At 28.2% G+C, this 15,680-nt stretch overlaps 1 protein-coding gene across 1 annotated transcript in view; it reads right to left on the bottom strand.

Annotated features, from left to right (window-relative positions):
• Nucleotides 1–2,895: 2,895 nt before the first annotated feature.
• LOC111637499 (CTP synthase 1-like) overlaps nucleotides 2,896–15,680 on the bottom strand; it is a 36,888-nt gene continuing 24,103 nt past the window's right edge. The window contains exons 9-13 of the mRNA XM_023383005.1: nucleotides 14,503–14,591; nucleotides 10,315–10,429; nucleotides 10,152–10,248; nucleotides 6,602–6,754; nucleotides 2,896–3,247 (exon numbers count right to left, since the gene is read on the bottom strand). Of these exons, the coding sequence (XP_023238773.1) occupies nucleotides 2,979–3,247; nucleotides 6,602–6,754; nucleotides 10,152–10,248; nucleotides 10,315–10,429; nucleotides 14,503–14,591 (723 nt within the window). The 3' untranslated portion in view covers nucleotides 2,896–2,978. The remainder of the gene's footprint in view (nucleotides 3,248–6,601; nucleotides 6,755–10,151; nucleotides 10,249–10,314; nucleotides 10,430–14,502; nucleotides 14,592–15,680) is intronic.

Raw genomic sequence — 15,680 nt, forward strand, 5'->3', positions numbered from 1 at the left:
TCCAAATCCACTTGGTGTTGCTAGATTTGTACAGATCGTCTGGTGATAAAGCCATTTCCCCATTACAGGTATCTTTATTTGTTGATTAGCTATGTGGTTTTTAGTGAAATGCGATTTTTTCGTTTGTCGGATTTCAGAATGAATGACCTGATGAAGCAACGACTTGCTGTGAAATTTTGTGATTAACTTTGAAAATCTGCGACTGAAACATTTGCTATGCTCAACACAGCTTACGGTGATGTTGCTATGAAGCGTACGGCATGTTTCAAGTTTGATCTAATGTCAAGGTGATGCTGACAGTTTTCTTTGATGCTAAGGGTGTTGTTGACCACAAGTACCTCCCCCAAGGCTCCACAGTGAACCAGACTTACTACATTGAAGTTCTGAAATGTCTGAGGGATGCCATCCATTGCAAAAGGCCAGAAATGTGGAGGAGTGGTGACTGGTTTCTCCATCATGACAATGCTCCAGCCCATTCAGCCCTCAGAACTCATGAGTTTTTGGCCAAACACTCGATCACTCTTCTTCCCCACTCCCCTACTCACCTGACCTTGCTCCTTGTGACTTTTTCTTGTTCCCCAAACTCAAAAGACCCTTGAAAGGAAGAAGATTTGAGATGATTTCCGAGATTAAGGCAGATGCGATGAAGGCGCTGAAGGACATTACAAAAGAAGCATACCAGGACTGTTTCAACAAGTGGAAACACCGTTGGGACAAGTGGAAACACCGTTGGGATAAGTGTGTGCATTGGGAAGGAGAGTACTTTGAAGGGGACCCAGACATGTAACTTCTACATAAAGTACATTTTGTTTTATGACGTCAATCTGCATATTTTTTGAGCAGACCTCATATTATGTTTACATCAGTTCCAGAAGCTAAATTAAGTATACCTATGCTAATTTAAAATTATATATGAATAAATAATTGTGATTTACCAGCATTTTTCTTCTCTTTTCTCAGTTATGCAGCCCGCGCCATTTCAAAAGTTTCAAAATACAGCCCTTACATAGAAAAAGGTTGCCCATCCCTGATCTAGAGAATGGAGTTAGACAGATGAAATCCAAGACCAGATATGGAAACCTTAGGTGCAGAAGACTCTGATTATCTATATATAAACTTCTGATGCAAACTGAAAGTCATGTTATTTTGATTCAAAATTTGCCCCTGAAAGATGTTAGATAGCTGACCAGCACAACTGTATTGTTAAAGGAAAAGTATGGTGTACAGGGAAAAGCCACTACTAATTTGAGATGGAGAGCATACATTTTAAATTAAATTAATTAAAAATATGATTAAAAATTGCAGCCCATCAGTATTTAAAACCATGGTTTAAATACAAAATAATGTTTGTACTTTAAGAATATGAATAATAAATTATTCAACTGACTATTTCATGTAATTAAATAAAAATTAAATATTATTAAATAATTACTCATTTCTATTATTTTTCCTTTCTTCAAAATTCTCAAAATTACTTAATTCTTCTTTCTATTATGCAAGGGAGAAATGCCAATGCCAATCTACTAATGTTTCACACATGGAATGTTATGATACTGTTTAAAAATAAACTGTGAAAACCTCATTTGTCAAGTTTAAGGAAACACAACTCCTATAAAAAAATGACACTGAAGGAAAGTATAGTATTTTTAAACAATATTCATTAAAATATTCTATAAAATTGTACTATACACTTAACAGAAGTTTAAAAAACAGAAAAGATAAAAAATTTTTATCTGTTTATCACAAAAAGCAGTGTTCAGTTAATTGAGGTGAAAATATACTATGTTAATAGTTTATTATTATGCTGAGAACAGACATTCTGTCTACTTAAGTATAGGTGTTCTCTAAATCCAGTGTCTGCTAAATCCAGATTTCATTGTATATATAAATATAAAAAATATCTAACATAATGTAGAAATTCAAGCTCATTTTAAAAATCTGTAAGTTGAAAACTGGAAATTTCTTTTGGAAAATATATTCATATTTATTCTGTAATCTAATAAAGAAAACTAATTCCAGACAGAAACAATTCATTTTCTAACATAAAAATTTCAAACATATTGAATATGTTTAAAATATTTATTTAAAAAATTCTTATATATAGCCAAGAATTTCAATTAAAACAAAAACCAAGCTTTTAAAATATTAATAGCTTTATTTTAAAACCATGGTTTAAATACAAAATAATGTTTGTACTTTAAGAACATGGATAATAAATTATTCAACTGACTATTTCATGTAATTAAATAAAAATTAAATATTATTATTATTTGCAAATTATATATTAATTTTAATAAATATTTTAATATGATATTCTGTTGAAAATTTATAATATTCTTAAGTAAATGCAATGTAAGTTTCAGGCACTTTTTAAGGTTTAAATTTCTATTTAAAAAAAATATAATTTCTTGTAACAGTCATATCTAAAATATAGCACATTCTTCATTCCAATACAAAATTATTTATTCATACTTTCTGTGATTTTAGAATGTGTCTGATAATAGTGTGTGTTCAAAAACAGATTGTCCAAAACAGATATTAAGATATGTTTATGCAATACATATTCTATAACCACACTGTTACCTATTTCCAAATCAAACAAGACAATTTTTCTTCACAAATCTTCAAGAGCAATGTCTAATTTAAAAAAATTATTTTGCAACCCAAAAAATTCAACACTATTACTATAATTGAACCCACTTTTATGAATTAGTTTCAATGATTAATAGGTAAATAAAAAATTTTTTAGCAAATTATCCTCATTTAATTTCTTATGACATGATTTTAGATTATTGATTTATATAAATAAATACTGTAAATAGTTTTAAAGTATTGTTTATAAAATGTTTGAAGATAAGTATAATTAAAACTATATATTATTTATTTTACCTTTAAAACCAGTCTTTTCTTTTTAAATTATGACTAACAAATAAAAAAGTAAATATTCCTCAGAACTTTAATAAGTCACAAAATAAAATTTATGAAGATCCTCCATCTGTATTTGGGCTTAAAATCGTAACACTACTTTGAGAATCACCCATGTCACATGGTGTCAACACAACTGCAATTTCATCATCTGAACTTTCCACTTCACTGCCATATCGTGGTGAGAGTCGAAAATCACGAGATAGATAAGAATTCAGCTTACCACATGAAGCCAAAATAAGTCCCAAATATGGAGGAGATGGTTTCAGAGGACGTGAAACATATTCTGGATGATACTGAACACCGACAAAATATTGATGACCTAACGATAAAAATGGCATAGATGTAGAAGTTAAATTTTAAAATATTTTATTATTAACAGGATTTTTTATTTAATACAAATAAATTTAAATAAAACTTTTAAAAATAGTTGCATTTGAATCCATTTTATCAATTTAAAGCTATAAAAATCTTATAAACAATATACATGCAACACAATATATCATTACTTTTATGAGGATTCAAATTTGAGAATAATCTTTATTAACAATATTATTTATTTCAATCACATTAAGAAAAGTCTTGTAACAATAGATTTCTTGCCTGTAATTAACATTTAAACCCCAAATAAAATACGTAAAAACAGATAAAAACAATGATTGAAAAAAAATTAATTAAAATACAATTAAAAAAAATTAAAAAGTACAAAATATAAAAAAGTAACATAAAAAAAGTACAATAAAAAAAGTTAATAATTATATAATATTCATTTACATGCTTTTCTGAAACAACAATAATCAGTGTGTAAGTAATAAGTGTTTGGAATAAAAAAAGATCTTTGAGATAGAGATAATCTAAAATACCCTTTTTTAGGGTGTATGAATATTTGAAAAATTATGAAAATTGCATGAGGGAACACTTAATCTAATCCATTCAAACATTACGTATTCATTGTAATATCAATTGATATAACTGATCAAAATATTTTACACAATTAGTAAATAAAGGAAAACCCAATCTGGACCTAGCAACATTAGGGTGGCTAGTAAAAAATAAATTACAGAATTTATTTAAGGTTAGGTATATTTTATTTAGTTCTTTTGTGATTTTCTCTAACTGAAAGGGGGCTGCCATCGACCAGAATGGTATACAATAATCAATAAGCAACTGAAAATTAGTGAAGAAAATGGATAGTAAAACAATTTTAGAAGATATCAAATGGCAAAATCTCCATAGGATTCCACAACAATGGCAAGGGATTTAACTATTCTTTCAACATAAGTTTTGAAACTAAGTTTACTATAAAAAACAACACCTAGATCGTTTACAGAGTTGACATAATTTATACATTTGGTATGAATAATGAAGGACAGGAGGGATAAATTTCTGGTTAACAAAAAGCACATTGTGACTGTTTTTTGGGTATTAATTCTTAACCTGGCCATTTCAAATAATTTGGATAGTATGTTTAAATCTGATTATAGAGAAACAGGGTCATAATTTATTAGTTTAATGTCATCAGCATAGGTTATAACATGTGAATTAAGATGGCTGGAAATGTTATTTATATAAACTGAGGAAAAGAGGCTGTTTAGAATTAATTCTTGTTGGATGCCACAATCAGATGGGAATCAAGGAATTCAAACTCACCTATTTTAATTTTATTAGAGCATGCAAGAAAGTAATTTTTTAACCAAGAATGAAATACAGGATCTAAATCAAATTGTTCTCTTAATAGTATATTGGGAAGAATGGAATTGAAAGCCTGAGAGATATTTATGTAAATAACAAAAACAGCATTTATGTTCAAATTTTTTAGTATTAAATGAATAGTTTCTAATAGATTAGTCATGGTAGAGTGATAATGGATGCCAGTATTGAATTGGGAGAAGTTTTGAGGAAATTGAATCATATATATTACAGTAAATGCAAATTTCAAACTTTTTAACATGGCTGAAAAAATGGTAATTGGACAAAATGATTTTTTTATCTTTTTTTGATGTAGCATTAATGGAAGAGAGGAAGAGATGAGTCACTGTTAAGGAATGAAGCTGGACTGAGTTATTCTTGAGAAAACTCTGAAAAAAACAACAGCAGAAGAGGCTTTTAGTTTTTTATAAAAGACTGCTGGGATATGATCTGGACTAAAAGTAGTAATATTTAGAATATAGTGATAGACAGCACGCTAATCATTTGTTACGAAAAACTTTTAACATATAAGCGTTAAATTATACATACGTATATAAGACATACGTATATAATTTAATGTTTATATGTTAAAAGTTTTTTGTAGTAATATTTAGGAAATCAATAGCTTTAATAACTTCAGAAAAAGAAAAGAATAATGATATCTAAAAATATGGAAGAAAAGAGGATTGAAATTGGCAGTGGTCTGTAAATGGGAAAACTGTGTTTAAAATCATTATATATCTTAAACAGATTCATCTGGAATAGCTGTAGATTTGGAGGAAGTTCTTTTAGAAAAATTAGGGATAAAACTCCAAAAAGTACAGGGGTCATATGCAAATGATGAAACTACATTGTTAAAATAAATATGAAATGAAAGATTGCATTCCTGATAGAACTGTTTTTGGATGATTTGGTGTAAGTATAGATCTCTACGATTGCCTAATCTTTTCCATTTGTTCCATTGTTTTCTCAAATGATTTCTTAATTTTTCTAAATAAAGATTGAACCATTTATAACAGGAAATTTTGACTTTTTTATATTTTAGAAATTTGTTCATGGTAGACAAAAATATGCTATAAATTAAGTAATTAATTTATTACATTTAATAAACTTGGTTAGTTGGAACAAAGAACCAAATTCACTTAGGCCTAACTCCCTTTGCAGAAGTTTTTTCCACTCATTTCAGTGATCAACCTAGACAATAGCTGGCTGTGTCATATGCTATCCTTTTACCCAAAAATGGTAAAAACAGTAAAATTGTTTTGTTAGTCTAGAAGGACCAGTTGAGTAAAACTTCAACCTTGATTGGTTAATACTTTGAAAAGAACCATGAGATTGGAGGAAAAGAACAGAATGAAAGACATAAAGACAACAGACTCATTCACTCACCTTGAGAGTGTTGCACTTAGTGAGTTGGAGCAAAAATGAATTGAGGATCATCAGTCAAATGAAAAAGAAAATAGAGAGAGAAAGAAAGCAAAGACATTTGAAGAATCCTTAAAGAAATCATTAAACTTCAAAGAATGGCTCTAGTCCCTTCCAATGTGTGCTATCACCAGTTGAAAAGAGAAATGATATCAAGGTCATACAGTCCAGCAACCAAGTTTAAAAATACACTTAATCCTTCAGGCAAGATTAGGATGATACTTTCTTACATGTTCAACAATGATCTTGTAATGATTGAAAATTCTCTTGTTATTTTTGAACTTAATAAAAGTTCAGTTGATTGTAAATGAGTATTTGTCATTCTCATCAAAAACTCACATGACACTTATCTTTTACAAAGCAGTGTCAGAGAAATTTTTATGTTGCAGTTTGTCCAGGGCAACTGCTTAAGTCTGATGTAACCTACTATATAACAACATAGGAGCAAGCCTTACAGTTTCCGTTTTAGATTACAAAAAAAAATCAAAGTTTTTGTAACTGTCCACAGAAAAGCCTTTGAATAAAAATAATTACATACAAACTACACCTTGTTTCTTAATACCTTGTAATTCCATAATTTCCATTCTTTGGCCACTGATATCCTGTCCCACAAACAACATACCAGCATTTTCAAAATCAGCAACAAAATTTGGATTTACTTCATAACGATGTCGATGACGTTCTTCTATATAATCTTGATTACCATAAAGTTTTCCTGATAAAAGTTATTAATAACACTAAATATAATTATATGATTTAAATTCATTAAAATTCTATTATATATCTATAAAAACATTTACATAACTACATAAATATGCTAGATAGGTCAGAAAAGTAATGAGACATAGTGCATGAAGTGGCAACATGTAACCATGAAACCAACACTATCTGAAAAAAGCACTTCTACTTGACATTCAGTGCAAGCTGTAACTTGTTAGTGTTTCATTCTATAGCAAAGTTTACCTTAACTTTGGACCATTGTAAAAACTATGGACTGCTGAACACTAATAAGTAATTCATGAGAAAATATAGTACAGAGTAGGCATAATATGTTAAACTTTTAATTAATTACTCTTAAAAAATTATTATTATACATTATAATAATAAATGTATGAAAAGCTGCTTAGCTTTGATAATAGTCCAAAGTTATAGTGAATTTACTCTAGTGTGTGTACAAATATTTCACTACATAAATGGAACAATGGCATTCAAAACAATGTTGTGCAATAAAATTCTGTGTGAAATTTGGTGAAATCAGAAAATCAACATACAAAATATGAGCAATTTTTTATTGTCACATCGTCACAATTCCAGGCTGCAATTTTTAATCATATTTTTAATTTTTTAATTTAAAATATAGGCTCTCCACCTCAAATTAGTAGTGTCTTGCCACTGTACATCATATTTTTCCGTTAGCAAAGTGTCATGCCAGCCTTCTATCTAACTCCTTTTGGGGGACAATTTTTGAATTGAACATGACTTCCAGTTTGCAAAAGAAAAGTTAGGACAAACAGATTATAAGGTTTTGATCACCATGAATTGATAACTTTATTGTCATATCATAAGAAGTGGGTCAGAAAAATTTTTTCCTTTTTATGATGGTAATTGAAACTTATTTTTCTGAAACATTTTTAAGAACTTCCAGGAGAGTATCCATCATATGTAGTCTCTTTTCTTTGAGTTCTTTTTCTTGCTGTAAATGTCTCTCCTCTAGTTCTTTAAATTCCTGCTAGTGTAAGTCCTATCTTCATCAATTCTCTTCAACCTTGTTTCAGCAGGAAGCCAAACCCTGAAACAACTCTGGTGGCTCTTCCTCCTCCTTTCCCTTTAAAAATTTTTAGATTCCTCCTTTAAAGATAAATTAGAAAGTTTTCCGACGCGTGAGCTGGCCACATACAGTTGTACATGTGAGAAGCATGGATTCTTTAAATTTAGCCCACATACTCGCAGAGATTGTTAGAAGTACAATATTCCCCATTTTGATATATTTTTTAAAATCCTTTATAATTTTGATTATTTAATTGCTCCTTCCTCTCTTCCTTGGCTTGTTGTGAAATTTCTGATAGTTGGATAATAAACCGTTTTATTGTAATTTGTCTTTTTAAATTATTTTGAGTTGATATTATTATTTGGAAAAGGAGGGATCCCTAGATCGGTAAAATAGGCGAATTTCCTCCTAAACTTCGGTTGTTGTTCGGGATACAGTTAAGGTTTTAACAAAGTTCGAGTGAATTCATAATTAGCAAAAAATAAAAAAAGGTTAAAATAATATTAAACAAAAATTATTACAAATATCATAAATAACAAATGCATATATAGAGATACTTTTTGGAGGGGAGAAATGGTCTTCACAATTTGAAATCGATCGAACACAGAGAACACAGAGTGCTCGTATACACGTGCGCCATCTATCATAGGATAAATGTACTTTGCGGGAGTGTATTAAAAAACTTTCCAAAGTTTCATGGCAATCATACTATGCCAGAAACCTTCATGGGAGTATATTAAACAACTTCCCAAAGTTTCACAGCAATCGGATAAACGGTGTGATAATGCATGAAGGACAGACAGACAGACACACACACATTCATTTTTATACATATATAGATTATCAGGAATATAAATAAATATAAAAAACTGAATACTATTTAAAAATGCATGCATAATTTTCTATATTTTCTTTTTCTATCACAAATTCATAAAATATTTATTTGTATCATATGTATTTGTATAAAATTTGTAAATATGTATTTGTATAATACAGTAGAGCGTCGTTTTTCCGAAAGTCGGTTATCCGAAAGAATTCCAGTTGGCAAATTTAAATTTTCACTAGTGCTGTGGCGCTGCAATCTTTGGCTATATCTTGGGCTACTCCAATATTTTTTTGTTGATGTGTGTTTTAGCTGGCAGCCCTGGCACTTTTGTGTGGTGTTTTTCTGAGGACTGTGTTGTGCTGAATCAAACATTTTTTATACTAGATTAACTTCTAAAGTATAATTTTTTTTTGTTTTTATATTTTTCAATATATTTATTTTGTTTATAAAAAATAAAGAAATAATTTTTAATGATACAATAGCCACGATTATTATTTTAAAAAGTTTACATTAGGCTTAACATTGACGAAAATTCAACGCGAAGTGACACACAACGGAGAAAAATTTCAACATGAGATATTTTTTCGTACATAATCGGTTATTCTTAAAATAAGTTATCCGAACAACCTCAGTCCCCAATTGATTCGGATAAATGACACTCTGCTGTATTTCTACTTTTCTCAATTATATATTTGCATCTTTAATAACAAACCTACTTTTAAAAAACATGCAATTAATTAAATAAGTATAATTTTATATAACTGATGAGAAAATAGGTCTATAATCAAATATTTTTTCATTTAAATTGTTTACAATCAGAAATTTGAAAATGTATATAAGCATCATAATTATCATAATTCTTTATGTATATAAGCATCATATATTAGCATCATAATTCTTTAATACAAATAATAAGCCTAATATTAGTAATTTAAATAAACTATTTACATGTTAATATACTTGAAAGCAAAATAGATAAAATGAGTGTTTATTCATTAAAATAAATTATCATTAAAATCTGAAAATGATTTCAATCAGTAAAATTTTTAAGCTGTATTTTATTGTTTTCAAAATCAATCAAACTAAAAATTTTTAAAACATTTACAGTTAATTAAGGGGAAAAAATGAGACTTTTCATTCCAGACAGTTTATATTTTATTCTTAAATTAACAGTCAAAACACAAAGTAGATATAATGACACAAATGAATCATAATTTAAACAATAACCATAACTCAAAAATAAAAATCAGATTAATTTCTCATTAGTTATTTCTAATTAAAGAGCAAATGTTTAACAAAAATATTTGATACTGTTTTATTGTTATTTGGTATAATATTAAATAAAAATTTAATAAAAATTCATGAAAATTTTATCAAATTTGTAAAAATGAAATATTTAAGAAATTGTAAAAGTTCAGAAATTTTGATGGATTTACATATAATAAAACAGTTAAAATATAAAAAGCAAAATACTTTTGTTTATTAAGTTTTAAAAACAATTAATAAAAAAAAACTTACTTAAAATACAATCTTTATTTTTAAATAAAGTTTGTCGTTTACCCAATCTCATAGTGCCACCCATTTTTCCAGGGTTATGTTCTGGCATATCTATTACCTGCAAGTATTAAAATATTAATGCATTTATTAATTTTTAAAATTAAATAATGGAGATAATACATACCACAGGTTTAACTGTTTCACTATCAGATTCTGTAGAATTAGCTTCTTTCCAGTCTAGAACATTTCGGGCAAATTCAATTACAGCACATTGAAGTCCCAAGCACACTCCTAAATAAAATATTCCATCATAACATTATTAATTTCACAATATTCATACTTTATATTTCAATATGTAAAACTTATACAGTGAAATATTTGTATAATGAATGCCAGTTTAAAGAAATTTTTAGTATAATGAATATATCTTGAATCCCCCACCAATTTCCTGTTCAATTCAATGCAAAAATGTTTCAATTTAACAAATACCATTATAATGAAAATTTCAGTTTAACATAATAAAAAATTCTGTCCATCACAAAAGAATAGTTTCATTATAACAAAATCTATAAATGCATAAATCATTCATTTTAATAAATGATGAATATTATGTCAGTCTAGCAACATTAATTTTAATGTCTAGTTCAACTGGCAACACTAATTTTAATCCTTAGTTATGGTTTTGTTTTGATGTTATTACTCTACAGTTTATTTCCTTTTTAGTTTACAAAAGAAAAGAAAAAAAAATGGAGAAAAACAAAAAACAAAAGCAGTTTTCTTTGGAAGAGAATAATAAAATATTAGATAACATGTAAAAAGGAAATAAACAAAAAGATGTATCTGACAGCCTACTGGAATGCATGTCACAGTACTGGATTTTATCGAAAAAACTTTGATTAAAGAAACAACACATCTGTGGCAGACATACTCCACAAGAGAATTACAACCACTTTGGCATGTTACGCCACAGATCCGGATTTCCAGCCAATATTTGACAAGGCCAAGATCATCTGCACCACGCAGCATATGGAGCATTTGAGATGGATGGAGGCAATTTATATATACAAAACTGCCCAAGATAATAAGTGTATTAACAGTAAGGAGGAGTTATCATTATCCACAGCGTGGCAAGCATTTATTTACGACAGATGTTAAAGAAATTGCTACTTTTGAGGAAGGCGCATGCGCAACGATGTTGTCACCTGCATGAGGTTTCTTTTGAATCATTTTTTACAGAGCTCTTTCAGAAAGTGTTCCATCGAATTTTTCTTCAAATGTTGGTCCGTTTTTCACCTGAGGAAGAACTTTATGTTTGAAAACATTTGTGACAATTTTTTATTGGAGGAAACGCACTGTTTTTGGTTTTTTGGAGGTTAGTTTTATATATCGTGGTGTGCTGTTGATGTTTTACTATTAATTGTTATTTTAGTTGTTTGTTTGTGATATTTTTTAATAATTTTTTATTACAAATTAATTGTCCAATGTTTCAAATCAAAACTGGTCTACATGGGTGCCACTATGCATAATTTACAACATCTCAAAGAACATATATACACAATTGATAAAAATCTTGATAATACGACACTGGCAGCTTACTCGCAACATCAGGACACACAAGTACAATGGGAGACGGCAACCATCATCAGATCCACATCTAATATGCACACTATGAGATATCTGGAAAAATTGGAGATTTTTAAAGCATGCAAAAAATCCGGTTGCATCAACCATAGAGACACAGACAGCTTGTCTACCACATGGCAGTCCTTTTAAGAAAGTTAATTTTAACAGACATTTATTTGTTTATTTTTATTTTTTACTTTATTTCTGTAGTTATTTATTTTATTAATTTTATCTACGATTTATTTTATTTATTTATTTATTTATTTTTACTCTTTCCGCTCTGTGGGCACTAAGAAGACTTTTTTACTTTACAAGCCCATCGTGGGTTCGCCAGGATCACAATGGGAGGATCGGATGGTAAAAGATGGGGCTCGACATATCTGGGACAGACGACTCTCCAAAAACTTCCTGGGGGTTTTTCGAATGTCTGGATTCGATGTATTATTTTATTTTATTTTATTACACGTTATTTTACTTTAGTTTTCTAGCAGAAAATGTTCCGAATTTCAATATTTTTTTTGTCACTACTACATCCTGCATACAAAATGATTAAACATTTACTTCGTCAGTAAACGCCGTGTGTTGTATTTAACAAATTAAATATTAATAAACTGATCGCTTGTTATAGTTTATTTCCTTTAAAACTTGTGAAACTTGTTCATACTTTAATTGAAATCATTTTATCTTTCCCGGATGTTGTATAACAGAGGAAAAGTTTAGAGATCGGTTAAAAAATGATCCTATGTATGGATGTGTCTGTGTGTATATGTTGCAGGATTTTTTCCATCTACTTTAAAACTTAATAATTTCTGTGATGAGAGGGGTTTATATATTAGGGGAAAATGTTTTCAGAAATTTTTAGGAAAATCAGTCGATTGGTTCGGGAGATATTAAGGGATGGATTCATATCTCAAAAAGTTTCAGTTATGAAATTTTTTTCTCGTACAAAATTTTAGTTTACTAAAATAAAAATCTCTTCTTTATCCTCTAAATTAAGCTTTTTTTTTTTTAATTATAACTAACAACATAAACGTTATTTTCTAAATAAAATCTCATAGCAGCTAACGCCACATAATTTTTTTTAAAACTTCTCTAATATGTTTCTTAAACATAAATAATTTTGCCCGGAAAGCAACTGAATGTTTTTGATTAAAAAGTTATATATAACTGCAACGTTTCTATAAGCATTTAAGAAAGTCAATCATGTTAGATTATTTCTTTATTTATTAACATAACAATAACATTGCTACCGATATACTGGGAACAATGTTTTTAGATTTATTTTAGAAACATTAACNGTACACTGATAGTGCTACTTGTTCATAGATGGCGCGTATAATTGAATTAAGTCGTATACCGAACAAAAGTTGTATACTGAGCAAAATTTGTTTCGTCCAAACAGGACGTATTCGGAATTGGATGTATTCTAAAGCAAACGTATAACCGAGGTTCCACTGTACCCTATTATTTCAGTAAATGATAAATAACCATTTCTTATAATTTTTAAAAAATATTTTACTAATAAATTCATTATTTCTTTCTCATTTATCACCCTGTACTCTACATGATAAAACATGAGTTTAATTTAATTGCTTTCAAACTATTATAGATTCAAATAACAAGATGTTATTGAATCTATATTAATTAATTAATTAACAAATAAATTATAATTAATAGAAATAAAAGAATGTTTATAGACAATTTTTACATAATAAAGTAACAAAGAACTCCAAACAAAATAACTCACATTGACTAAGCCAATGTGAGTTATTTTGTTATCTTACTATACAGTCAATCAAGCTATCATTTTATGCTATTTGAAAATATTTTCAGTATTGATCCAATTAACATTAATTTTTTTACTCCACTTAAAATAATTTACTACAGATTAGATTTCTTCTAAACAGATTTTTATTATCATTACTTCTGTTTTAAGATCCAGGTTGAAAATTTGTCTGATTCTTTTTAAGGAGTATCTTTTTACAAAGAGAAACAACTAATTAATTAAAATTATTTTTAAACAGAACCCTAAGAATAATTAAGAGCTTTTGTAAAGTGTTTTTCTAAATTGTAACTTTTATACAGTAGACTCAATAAATCAAAGTTGCTTAACATAAATTTTATTTTTTTCCAACACATTGTGTTTCTATAAATCAAAGTAGTTTTACAATTATATTTCACTAACTCAAAATTTAAGATTAGGAAACTATTTCATGTCTAATATTTTGCTTTCTTTGGGTTTACACTGAGATGCCAATCACAAATTAGATGAAATTGGTATTATTTAGAATTATTGCACAACATAAAATACCAAATTTTAATGGCATTTTGCACTTAAAGTAACCATCTTAATCTTAAATACAAATTGACCAATCAAAGCTTAGTATTTCAAAATCATTAGTTTTTAGATTTTGAAACTAAAAATATAAAGAACACATGTGTAATTTGAAAACTTACAGAATTATTGGTCAATGAAATTTATGAATTCTATATATAGGGGCATTTTCCCACCACTCGAGGTAGTCCTTCGAATGAGGATTACCATTCAAATATTTAGGTAGTCCTTCAAGAGAAGATTACGACATAAGATGATGATAGTGCCTGGAACCTGACTGGTCATATAGAAGATGATGACTTTTAAGAAGGTGCACATTAGTAGTTATGTTGCGAGGTTCACTTATCTTCCCAATCCTCTTCGATATAATGTAAGCAAATTTTTTAAAATAACATTTTCAAATAAATTACTTACTCTGAAACACACAATTGTTGCCAAGCTTCATGATAACGAACAGGATTCTTTTGTTTCATTGAATCTTCCAAATCTTCAGCCTCTACATACTATTAAGAAATTTAAAGTTTAGAAATTAAACCATATAACTGAGCTGTAGTGATTAATTCTACAAAAATTTATAAATTTATCACATTTTAACATTTAATGTAACATTTCAAATTTTTATCGAATAATTAAGATTAAAATGTTTTGATTATTACTCTCTTTATTATTATTAGCAGTTTACTAAAAAGATATTTAATAGATTATTTAGTAGCTATATATAAAATTTAAGAAATTATAGAGAAATAGTCTTATTTTAAAGAATAAAGAAACAAAATGAATAACAACAATCATAATTTTCTTCTGATCTTTCTTCACAGGCTACTTGAAAAACAATATGATTATTTATATATTTGTAAAACAGTGGGTTTATGTGGTGTTTTTACAAACAATTATGACAGCACAATTATGTGGTAAAAGTTCAAAAGTTATATAGTAAAAATGATTTTGTCAGCCACTTTACAGTGTGTGAAGAAATTTGGTATTTATGACATCATTTATAATCTTAACAGTTTTGTGGTGACTTAGATGTAATATTTTATAACTATTTTATATTAGTTATATGATTATAACTAATTTATAATCATTTATTGAAAAAAGCAAAAATGTTCAAAAAATTCACCTACTCGATAATTACAAAGCAGACAAATCACTATATCAATTTTTATTAGTAACTTAGATCATAAATGATGTTATAAATGCAAGAATACTGAATACATTTCCCATCCCTCAAAGTGACCAGCAAATTGTCTTCATAACTGGACATTTGAACTTTCACTATTTAAACCAACCTTCATCACCCTTCTGTTTGTAACAACAGTTTCATTTTATTTTATTTTTTTTTGTTATTCTACTCATGTTGTTTTCCATGAATTAATAATTAATCAACAGTTATGTTTTGACATAATTTTTATGTTCCATTTAAAGCATACTGTCTAACCTGTTTGCTATTTAGAATTCAATTAAAACAAGATTTTTACAGCTAAAAAGATAGATAATATACAGTACTAGCTGTTACCCATGACTTTGCCTGCAGAGGTTTTGCAAGCAAACCCCATTTATATTCAGTATTTCAACAACCATAGTAATTGTTA

Source organism: Centruroides sculpturatus, unplaced genomic scaffold, assembly GCF_000671375.1.
Source record: "Centruroides sculpturatus isolate CEXI.00-Female unplaced genomic scaffold, Cexi_2.0 scaffold1010, whole genome shotgun sequence".
In the NCBI taxonomy this organism is placed as follows: Eukaryota; Metazoa; Arthropoda; class Arachnida; order Scorpiones; family Buthidae; genus Centruroides; species Centruroides sculpturatus.